Raw genomic sequence first — 12289 nt, forward strand, 5'->3', positions numbered from 1 at the left:
AAAAGATTATTACAGATTATTACATATGTTCCTCTTTTTTCCCCCCATAGCTCCTCTCCACCCAGTTCCCACACCCCCCAGGCCCTCACCCCCCCCCCACTGTCCTCGTCCATAGGTGTAAGATCTTTCTCCAATCTCTTCCCGCACCCCCCACCCCCTTTTCCCTTGAGAATTGTCAGTCCGCTCCCTTTCCATGCCCCTGATTCTATTACATTCACCAGTTTATTCTGTTCATCAGATTTTTTTATTCATTTGATTTTTAGATTCACTTGTTGATAGATATGTATTTGTTGTCACTTTGTTGTGCATAATTTTTTATCTTTACCTTTTTCTTCTTCTTCCTCTTCTTAAAGAATACCCTTCAGCATTTCATATAATACTGGTTTGGTGGTGTTGAACTCCTTTAGCTATTTCTTGTCTGTGAAGCTCTTTATCTGACCTTCAATTCTAAAGGATAGCTTTGCTGGGTAGAGTAATCTTGGTTGTAGGTTCTTGCTATTCATCACTTTGAATATTTCTTGCCACTGCCTTCTGGCCCGCATAGTTTCTGTTGAGAAATCAGCTGACAGTCGTATGGGTACTCCCTTGTAGGTAACTAACTGTTTTTCTCTTGCTGCTTTTAAGATTCTCTCTTTGTCTTTTGCCCTTGGCATTTTAATTATGATGTGTCTTGGTGTGGTCCTCTTTGGATTCCTCTTGTTTGGGGTTCTCTGTGCTTCCTGGACTTGTAAGTCTATTTCTTTCACCAGGTAAGGGAAGTTTTCTGTCATTATTTCTTCAAATAGGTTTTCAATATCTTGCTCTCTCTCTTCTTCTGGCACCCCCATAATTCAGAGGTTGGTACACTTGAAGTTGTCCCAGAGGCTCCTTATACTGTCTTCATATTTTTGGATTCTTTTTTCTTTTCGCTCTTCCAGGTGGGTGTTTTTTGTTTCCTCATATTTCAGATATTTGACTTGATTCTTGGGATCATCTTGTCTACTGTTGAATCTCTGTATATTACTCTTCATTTCAGTCAGTGTATGCTTAATTTCTGACTGGTCCTTTTCCTTTTTTTTTTTTTTTTTTTTTTTTTCATTCTCACTAAGATCCTTGAAGGTCTCACTAAGTTCCTTGGATGTTTCTATAAGATTCTTGAATAACCTTATAACTGTGGCTTTGAACTCTATATCCAGTAGTTTGCTTTCTTCCATTTCTTTCATTTCTGGCATGTTTCTTTGTCTCCACATTTTGACTGCTTCCCTGTGTTTGTTTCTATGTATTGGGTAGCTGCTAAGTCTCCTTGAGTTGATAGAGTGGCCTTGTGTGGTAGGTGTCCTATAGGGCCCAGTGGCTCAGCCTCCCAGGTCACCTGAGGTGGCACTCTTGGTGCACCCCTTTGTGGGCTGTGTGCACAGTCTTGTAGTTGAGCCTTGATTGCTGTTGGTGTCGCTGGGAGGAATTGACCTCCAGGCCAATTGGCTGTGAGGACCAGCTGTGTCTACAATGGAAGAGCTGCTGTGCAGGAGACACCCTTATGGGACAGGACTTGCTTCAGTGGGGCTTTGGTGCTCACCGAGTCTGCCCCTTGAGTGTGTCACTTATGGATGTGAAGAGTTGTACTCTGGTATGGTCTCACATTGACCACTGGGTACACTGACTCTTGGATCTCCAAGGAAGTGCAGTCAGCCACTGCCTGGGGCCACCCAGCAGGAGCTATGGTGAGATCTGCAGATTCCTCCTTTTTTTTATCAGTTTGGAAGTGCCCAGATGAGGCCCAGCTGTGAAGCAAGGCAGGCTGTTACTGCTGGCCTGGGGCCTTCTTTTAATAGCTTTGGGGCTCCCTGACCCAGCTGCTGCCTGTTTGACAGGTTTTAGGCTGTGAAAGGACAGGCCATTCATATGCAAAAGCCACTGCACACAGCTTGGATGGGGTTGTAAATTGGGTGGGGCAGGGTTTCTGGGAATCCCCAGGGTGGAGCAAATAGCAATGGCTGCCAGTCAGCCCTGCAACTGGAGAGGTCCCAGCACAGGAACAATGACTGCTGCAAGCACCTCTGTCTGAAAGAAAGCTACCCTCGAGTTCCTGCCCCAATGCCAGACATTCGTTTATCCCTGTATGTGTCTGGGTCCCCCAGAGTCTCGCCCAGAACTGGAGTTCAGAGCAAGCAGGAGCTTGTATCTCCCTCCTGATTAAAAAAGCAGCACACCTGGGTGCCAGCCTGTTCTGCAACTCCGCACCTCCTACAAGTCTCAATGCACTATCTTCACCTCTCTGGTTGTAGTACTTCCACTCAGCCAGCTTTCCCGTGGTTCTGGATGATAGTTGTTCTGTCTTTTAGTTGCAATTTTGATGTGTTTGTGAGAGGCAACAAGTACAGGTGTTTACCTGTGCCACCATCTTGGTTCTCCCCCTCTTTAACCTTTTTAAAAATAATGCATCTGCTCCTGGTGAATTCTTTCAGCATTTGTATCAAAAAGAATTTATTCTACCTTTCTTTTTGAAAGATATATTCTGTGGGTATAGAATTCTAGGCTTGACAAGTTCCCACCTCCTCAAATGTTGCTCCACTATCTTCTTAATTTCATTGTTTCTGACAAGAAATATGATGTTATCCTTATCTTTTTGCTTTTCTGTATATAATGTGTTTTTTGTCTATAGCAGCCTTAAGGTATTCTCTTTATAGCTGGCGTTGAGTAAAATGATTATGATTTGCTTTGGTGTAATATCCTTCATGTTTCTTGTGCTTGGAAATTCATTGAAATTCTTAGATCTTAGAGTTTTCATAAAGTTTGGAAAGTTTCCTGCCCTTACTTCTTCAAATATTTTTTCCATTCCTTTCCCTTTCTTCAATCAGTGCTCCATTAGGCATATATTAAGTCCTTTGAGGTTGAAACACAGCTCACTAATACTCTGTTTATTTTCTTCAGTCATTTTTCTCTATATATTTCATTTTTAATAGATTATATTCCTATGTCTTCAAGTTGATTAATCTTTTCTTTTGCAATGTCTAATTTGCCATTGGTACTGCCCAGTGATTTTTTTTTTTCTTTTCAACTTAGACGTTGTAGTTTAAATCTCTAGCAGTTTGGCCTGGCCGGCATGGCTCAGTGATTGAGCATCAACCTATGAACTAAGTGGTGACAGTTTGATTCCCAGTCAGGGCACATGCCCAGGTTGTGGGCTCCATCCCCAGTAGGGGCCATGCAGGAGGCAGCCGATCAATGATTCTCTCTCATCATTGATGTTTCTATCTCTCTCTTCCTCTCCCTTCTTCTCTGAAATCAATAAAAATATATATTTTTAAAAATCTCTAGCAGTTTGATTTTGGTTCTTTTTTATGTCTTTTTTGTTTCTATTTAATATGTTAAATATTTCTCTAGCTTCTTAAGCATATGGAATCCAATTATAATAGTTGTTTTTGTGTCCTTATCTATTATTATGTTATCTATATCACTTTTGGGGTCTGTTTTGATTAATTTTTTATATTATTATTTTCCTGCTTCTTTGCATATTGGGTAATTTATTGGATTTCAGACAGTGTGAAATTTCACTTCTACTGGGTGCCAGGTAATTTTTATTCCTATAAATATTCTTGAGCTTAGTTCTGGGATGCAGCATGGTTTAGTCCAGGGCTAGTTTTTTATTATCTTTTGTTGTTGTTGTTTCATTTTTGTTTTTCACTAATTAAGGCAAAACCCTACTGATTACTCTGTGAATTATTAGTTTTCTGCTCTGGCTGGTGGAAAAGTGTTATTCCCAGCCCTATGTGAAGTCCAAGAATTGCTACCTCTAATGCTCAGGTAGTTTACACACATACACACATACACACACACACACACACACACACACACACACACACACACACGTAGACATTAATAATCAGTTAAATAATAGTGGAGGACTCTCTTCAGATCTTTAAAGTTCTTTCTCTGTGTAGCTTTTTCCCCCAGTATTCTTCCATACAAACTCTATCTACCATAGTCTCCCTGGACTCTCAGTTCAGTCTCCTCACTCAGGGAGATCACTGTGTTTTACTTGTGCTCCCCTCTCTGTGCTGAGGCCTGTAAACTCTCTTTAGGCAATAAGCTGGGAAAATCATAGGGATCATTTCATTTGGTTCTTGTCTCTCAATGATCTCTGTCTTCATTGCCCAATATCCAGTGTCTTAAAAACCATTGTTTTGTATGTTTTGCCCATATTTTTAATTGTTTAAGTCAGGAGTTACTCTGCAAGTTTGTGCTGAGAATGAAGTGAGACACATGTGTATGGAAGCAGCTAGCTTGGTTTCAGAAACTTTAAAAGTTAGTAAAAACTTAATTTTTTTTCATTTTTTTTGTTAATTGACTTAGCTTTGGGAGTGCAGCTGGCACAAAAAGTGGAGGTATGGACTTGAATCCTGGTTTTTCTGAATCGTAGTCCTATACCACTATATTACAAGCACACTACCATTTCTTTTAAGGATCCCAAAATATGTGTCGCCTGGATCATATACCTCTTTACCATATCTATTTTCCACTCCCCCCCCCAAAAAAAAAAATTGGTTCAGAGTCACCAAATACATCTAGGAAACATTTTTCAGGCTTGAAATGTCAAGCTGATGCACTTAAAATTTGTTGAGGACAGATCTCATGTTAAGTGCTCTTACCACAATAAAAATTTTATTTTATTCTTAAAAAAGTAAATTTTATTAAAATTCTGTGTGGTGGTATAACTGACACTCTTAAAGTTATTCAAAGACACCATACTTTGAGGGCACCTTTTTCATTCTTCCCAGCCCATAGTGCTATATAAGACTCATTTTTAAAATTGAATAAATTTTATATGTAACATTGTGTAAGTTTAAGGTGTACTAGTACAATATGTTACTTTGATATATTTTTATATTTTAATGTGATTGCTGACATAGCAGTATTTGTCACATTATATATTTATAGTACAATTTATTGTCTATATTTTTGAGACTCAAGTGTTTACCAGGGGTTCTCAAACTTTTTAAACAGGGGGCCAGTTCACTGTCCCTCAGACTGTTGGAGGGCCGGACTATAGTTAAAAAAAAAAAAAAAACTACAAACAAATTCCTATGCACACTGCACATATCTTATTTTGAAGTAAAAAAACAAAATGGGAACAAATACAATATTTGTATTTGTATGTGGCCCGCGGGCCGTAGTTTGAGGACCCCTGGTTTAAACCTATATTTGTAGTTTCTAAAATGTTGATCCACAGACGACTTTCTTGTTATACATATGTACCAATGGAAAAAAAATGCAAAGAGAATCACTGCCATCTCTATAAAAGGAATGGCTCCTTTTCTAACATTCTTTAAAAATATACATTGTACAGTCTTTGCATCTCACCAGAGGTGGCAAGGTAATAAATATACCAGCTTAGTTTAGCAAGGTCGACCTAGTACCTATTATAAGCCCTCTCCTTTTTGGATTTCTCCAGAGCTTTGTCAGTGGTTTTCTTGTTCTCCCCTCGACACTTGCCCTTTGGTTTATGATTCAGTCCTACACAGAAGTGGGACCACTCGATGGGGCATCCATCCTCATTATCACAGCCAATCATTTCTCTTTTTTTATTGATTAAGTTATTACATATGTGTCCTTATCCCCACATTACTCCCGATTTGCACTGTTGCACTGTTGCTGAGACCTCTTGTTATTGGGCTTTTCTGCCTGAGTGATTGTCTCATTCTTGGACTTAACATGGCTGGCTTTGCCATTTTGGCCAGTGGTATCATTGACCTCTTTGTGCATCTCAAAGAATTCCATGTGATTTTCCACCTGCCTGGTCCGGTTCTCCACCAGCTCCACCATCTGACTCACAATCTGGATCTTCTGGTTGCCCAGCTCCTGATTCCAGATCAGGGCTTTTTGAATGCAGTATAGCACTCTCCTCTTCTGTTTAAACTTCTCATAGTACTCATCTAGTTCCTTCAGGATTTGCTTCCCCCATTGCTTATGGCTGGCCTGTCGTGCAGGTCCCTAGGGCCAGGGTGGGAGGCATGAGCTGCATCCTCATTAGAGCCAGCGGCACAGCTAACAAGCCTCGCTCCAGGCCCCAGGCACCCTATTAATTGTTTATGTTCATTATACTGTGCATTAGATCTCTATGGCTTGTTTACTACTTGTTACAAATTTGTACCCTGAAATATCATCACCCTTATACCTCCTTGTCTGTATTTTTGAGACTCACTTGCATGTTTAATTTAAACCTATCCCCTGTTAACCGTCATTTTACTCTCTTTTTTTACAGATTTAACTTGTTTAGATTCTACTAGTACATATACTAGTACATAACATTATAGTATGTACTTGTCTTTCTCTGTTTGACTTATCTCACTTAGCACAATGTGCTCAGGGTCCATCCATGTTGTTGTAAATGGGAGTATATCTTCTCTTCTCATGGCTTGAAAATATTCTATTATGTAAAACTACCACATCTTTTTTTATCTGTTCATCCACTGGTGGGCATTTGGGTTGTTTCCATATAATAATGTTGTGATAAACATGGGAGTGCATGTTTCTCATCAAAATCCTGTTGGGAATATACCCAGAAGTGGAATTGCTGGATAGTATGATAGATCTATTTTTAATTTTTGGAGAAACCTCCATATTGTTTTCCATGGTGGTTGTACAAATTTACATCCATACCAACAATGTATAAGGGCTCCCTTTTTGCCACACCCTTGCCAGCACCTGTTGTCACTTGTCTTGTTGATTATAGAAATTCTGACAGGTGTGAGGTGGCAACTCATTGTGGTTCTGATTTGCATTTCCCTCATGATTCGGGACTTCAAGCATCTTTTCATGTTTATGTTGGTCATTTGATGTCCTCTTTGGGAAATTGCCCATTTAGTTCTATTTTCTAATTGGATATTTTCTTGTTATTGAGTTGATTGAGTTCTTTATATATTTTTGATATTAACCCCTTATTAGATGTATGGTTAGCAAAATTTTTCTCCCCTTCTGTAAGTAGTCTTTTTTTTATTGTTTCTTCTGAGTGTAATGTATTTGTTGATTTTTTGTTATTGTTATTTGTGCTTTTGGCATCATAAGACTCATTTTATTATTATTATTATTAATAATCTTTAATTTCTTTATTGATTAAGGTATTACATATGTGACTTCATCCCCCCATAAAGCCCCCCCCCATCATGCTCTCATCCCCCTGTTCTCTGTGTCCATTGGTTATGCATGCATACAAGTCCTTTGGTTGATCTCTCCCCCTTACCCCCACCCTCCCCTACCTTCCCTCTGAGGTTTGACAGTCTGATTGATGCTTTTCTGTCTCTGGATCTGATAAGACTCATTCTTTTTTAAAAAATATATTTTATTGATATTTTACAGAGAGGAAGGGAGAGAGAGGGATAGAGAGTTAGAAACATCGATGAGAGAGAAACATCGATTCAGCTGCCTCATGCACACTCCCCACTGAGGATGTACCCACAACCAAGGTACATGCCCTTGACCGGAATCGAACCCGGGACCCTTCAGTCTGCAGTTCGACGCTCTATCCACTGAGCCAAACCAGTTAGGGCAAGACTCATTCTTGATACCATTACCCACAGAGCCTCTCTCTGCCAGAGGTAAGATTGCAGATGGAGGAATGAATATCCTACAAACAAGACTGACTTAACCCACAGAATAGTAAACTGTTATCAGAGATGAGACTATAATTCAAGTCTTTTGATAGTTCACCTTGCTAATAGAGGGGAGAGAATTTGGGGTCATGCAGTCACTTGAAACTGTTGCAACCGCATCTGAAGCATTAAACTTGGAAAGGTACCTACAGTTCCTCACTCACTGGGCTGCTCTTGTATTCCTCTGCCTTCCTCTTCCGCACTTAGGTTACCGCATTCGCCTGGGCTCTAGCACTGACAAGAAGGACACAGGCCGCCTCCACGTTGATTTTGCACAAGCTCGAGATGACCTGTATGAGTGGGAATGCAAACAGCGTATGCTAGCAAGGGAGGAGCGCCACCGTAGAAGGATGGAAGAAGAACGATTGCGCCCACCATCCCCACCCCCAGTGGTCCACTATTCAGATCATGAATGCAGCATTGTTGCTGAAAAACTTAAAGGTATAGAAAACATTTAAGCTTTGTGAGTAAAATAACTCCTCTGGGGAAATTTAATAAAAATATTTGTAGTTTTTGCAGTTATCCTTTGAATTTTCCACTAATAAATTCTTGACATTTCTTGTATTTTAACCTTACAGATAGAGAGGTGTACATAGTAATTCAAGAACCAGAAAATCTGTCCATCCTACCTGTGTCCCGCTTTTCTCTCAACACAGCAGGTTTCTAGAAAGAAACAAGTTCCCCGCCCCGCCTCCCTCCACATCAGAGAATTTTAGCAGTAATCCATGACTTGGGATATAAGCACCCTCCCTTTCATCATTGATAACAAGTTAGTTTGAGTTTTAAATCAGAATAAATTAGAATGATGGAACTTGATGTGACCCTGGAAAACTCTGATAAAAATTCCCATTTTACAGATAAGAAAATGGAGGTCCCAAGAGTAGTCATAGTGTACATTTTCTTTACATTACTCAAAGACTTAGCTACCAACAAAAGAGGACTTGTTTAAGCCCTTAAAATGCTCAACTTATTTCACACAGTGTCCGTGAGATTTCTAGACATTGCTAAATGAGACTGCTTTTCTTTTAGTTTTGATTCCTGTTTCTCTTGCTTGACCCTCTGAAGCATTTTGCTTACTTAACGTTAATTGCCTTGCCTACTCTCCTGTGTTAGTAGCTTAAATTCAGTCTTTTCATTCTTGTGTGGTTGATTTTATCAGGTAAATGCTGGTGTCCCATTGATCTTATTGATGACACCAAACCAGGTTTAAAGGTATGAATTTCCCCTGCTTCCGGTGCTCTAGGCTCAGCAAGGTGCTGCTAATTCTGATTTCAATAGGTCTCATTTACCAAACTTGTTTGCACCAGATAACCTAAGGCCACAATTTCAACTGGTGTGCCACAGAAGGCATGCTGGTGTGCTGCAAGTATACCTATTTACTCAGAGGCACTAACGTCTTTTCACTTAGATTGTCAAATGAAAAAATGACAACAACCAACATAACACCAGCTATCCAGGGTGAATGAATCAAAACTATACCTTTGTTTTGCCAGATTGGCAAAAAATATATTTTTGGTATGCTGCAGAATTTTAGTAATTAGTTTATGTGTGTGATGAGATGAAAAAGGTTGAAAATTGCTGGCCTAAGGGATTCATACATTTAAGAAACCCTTTGTTTGCATTGATTTTGTCTTCCTGTAAAAGAAAAGCAGAAAACATAGTATAGGATAGAGACACAGAAATAATGCGACTTTTTTAAAAAACTGGAAAAGCTGAAATCATTGGTAAAATGCCAGTTCAAGAATGACCTGTTCACATAACACCAAATGGGTCAATTTGACTTTTTTTAATGAATTTGCTCGTCATGTGGACTTCAAGCATAAGGTAAGCATTAACATAAAGATTATATGCAAGTAGCGAAATGAAAAGCTGCTATAAAGGGCAGGCTGGCCTCTCATTATATGTCTACACTGAAAAAAGTCAAGAAGCAAGGGATTCAAATTGCAGTGAGAGATATTTCTACTGTACATAAGAGTTTCTGGCCAAAGAGGAATATGGAGCCCTAGAACGGTCTTTCAATGGGATGCTAATGGACTCTCCCTCTCAGGACTTTTTAACAGCACAATGTGTAAGTGGCTATCTGGGGAAGCTGTACCAGAAGCTTTGGAAGAGCTCTGCTACTATTTTAACGTTAGAGAATAACTCCTAACTAGCTGCAGAAATATACTTGGAGGTTTCCTCAGGCAAGTGAAACAGGAGGTGAAGAAATGTAGAAACAGAATGAATTACATCAAAATAGATTGTGACTTGGACTGAGTGGAAGGCCTGTGGTTGTGGAATGAATGCAAGAGTGATGTTATAAAAGGTCAAAGATGTGTTTATTCCTGAAGGATTACCCATTTAACTCCTTCCTAAGGCTCCTTCAGATACTATAACTCCAGATCAAGGAAAAAGTAACTATCAAATTCAAGTTAGACTCAAATTTACTTTTCCTTACTAAAAAAATAGGATTGTAGAATTCTGAAATTCTCTCACTGCTAATTCATACATTACACATATGCATGCATACACACCATCAGAGAGATTAAGAAATTTGCAATATGTGAAAACTACATCAGTAAAGAAAACTTTTTAAAGGAAAGAATATACTGAACTAACAAGCAAAATAGAGACAGACTCATAGAGAACAGGGTGACAGCTGGGGGGGGCGAGAATTGAAAAAAAAGAAGAAAGAGAGAGAAAGAACCCACAGTATGGGCATCAGTGTGGTGATTGAAAGAGTAGGTGGAGGTGGAAGATGGTATAGGGGGATAAATGGTGATGGAAAAAAATTCAAAAAAGAGAATAAACAATTGCCTTTCTGAAAATTCTTCATTGACTACAACCAATCTACTTTATGAGTCTTTGGTTCTTTCAGTCTGTCTGCCTGCCTGCTACCTGTATGTACATGTATATGCATGTATGGCTCCTCATCCTCAGCAATACATATAAGAACCACTTCCAAAAGACATGGTGGTCTCATGGCTGGCATGTTTGGAAAATAGATCAAGATATGGTTAGTTTTGATGATTCTAAAAGTAAATCCTTTTTTTTTTTCAAGATGAATCCAAATTCTCAGAAGCCGTGCAGACCTTGCTCACTTGGATTGAGCGAGGAGAGGTGAACCGTCGCAGTGCCAACAACTTTTACTCCATGATTCAGTCAGCCAACAGCCACATCCGTCGCCTGGTGAATGAGAAAGTTGCCCATGAGAAAGACATGGAAGAAGCAAAGGAGAAGTTCAAGCAGGCCCTTTCTGGAATTCTCATTCAGTGTGAGTGGAAATCAGAGTTGTGCTGAAAAGATGAGAGGGCACTTCACTTAGTCACCATTTTTTCTGCACAGGAGCCAAGCCTACAAAGCCATTCTGTGTCAAGGGGCAAGGCTTCCTTCATTGTCATATGCTCTCCTTATATTTCCAAGTGACCAAGCTCCAATTTCACATAGGAAATACACATAGGAAGTCCCCACATGTATTTTCTCTGGCATATCTACTTCAGCTCCTTAGAAACAAACACTGACACTTAAACCACAACCTGTGCCTCTACTTTGGCTTATTCTCAGGTTATAAGAGCCTCAGGCCTCAGTGAATTTTCAGGATTTCCTTGCTGAAGTCAAAATTCAGCATTTGTAAGATTTGCATCATTCTTATCATATAATATGCTTTTTAGGTAACTTCTTTTAATAATCAATGTAACCATGTTTGGCAAGGTGATTGAATAAAAGCCAAATTTGCTATTTCAATCTTTTATTTTTAGTTTCCCTTCTTGTACATTTTTTTTTTTACTGGATGTCATAGACACTGGGACATTTTTGGGAAGCCACTGAAATGGCCATTTTTCAAAAAGAAGTGCTACTCTAAACCTACTCAAAATCTCTTAAATGAAACAGATCAGATAAATTCTCAAGTAAGGTTTTACTTCACTATACTGCACTCATATCTTTTGAGTAAGGAGCTATATTCACCTTAAGAATAAGAGTGCAGATTTATGATTTTGCCTTTAAGCAGTTATGGCCCACTCTTCTGATACTTGACTTCCCATACTTGACTCATGTGTAATTGGAATTAAGGAAGAGTTGTATCACTTTCCATTTTTATTTTGAAAATGTATATGTGCATAGAATTCAGAAGGAGAAAGCACATTTTTGTATGACTAAAGAATATAGAAAAAGAGAAGAGCAAGTATCATGGCAATATAAATTCTTAAATTGTTAGTACACAGAGTGCAAACTGTGCTATAAAGAAAGAAATAGAACCTCTATATTTTCTTACCGTGAACACTCAGCCAGACAGAGGCTTTTGTCCTTGTCTTTTCCCAAAAATGTCATGTCTATGTTTCCCTTCTCTTAAACTGGTTAGGATAAAGTCCCAGAATATTTGCATATGTTTCCCCTTTTGACATTTTAAGAGACCCTGAAAAAAATACTATCTAAGCCTGTACGTACATGGTATTCTTTCATAAAACCTATATTTCTCTAGGCTTAAAATGCATTCCATCCATCTTAAGTTTTGATATGATGCTTCTGGTTCAACATACCTCAGAATAGTAAAAGGATGGAGTATGTTGAAGTGAAGCATCCAGGTTCATTTTAAAGGGCTGGTTTATGAAAGAAGCAGGTGGTCAAAAGGAGCTATAACAGTTTACTGCTTGCCACCATGCTGTGCAGAGTCAATAGCACTA

General features: G+C 39.0%; 1 protein-coding gene and 1 pseudogene across 7 annotated transcripts in view; one reads left to right on the forward strand and one right to left on the reverse strand.

Moving 5' to 3' along the window:
* ENOX2 (ecto-NOX disulfide-thiol exchanger 2) overlaps nt 1-12289 on the forward strand; it is a 305751-nt gene that overhangs the window by 258508 nt on the left and 34954 nt on the right. For all 7 annotated transcript variants that reach the window (XM_036304704.1, XM_036304706.1, XM_036304703.1 and 4 more), the window contains 2 exons: nt 7836-8069; nt 10669-10881. In XM_036304704.1, the coding sequence (XP_036160597.1) occupies nt 7836-8069; nt 10669-10881 (447 nt within the window). The remainder of the gene's footprint in view (nt 1-7835; nt 8070-10668; nt 10882-12289) is intronic.
* Nucleotides 5390-6187, reverse strand: LOC118654236 (annotated as a pseudogene).

This window comes from Myotis myotis, unplaced genomic scaffold, assembly GCF_014108235.1.
Source record: "Myotis myotis isolate mMyoMyo1 unplaced genomic scaffold, mMyoMyo1.p scaffold_m19_p_4, whole genome shotgun sequence".
Taxonomy (NCBI): Eukaryota; Metazoa; Chordata; class Mammalia; order Chiroptera; family Vespertilionidae; genus Myotis; species Myotis myotis.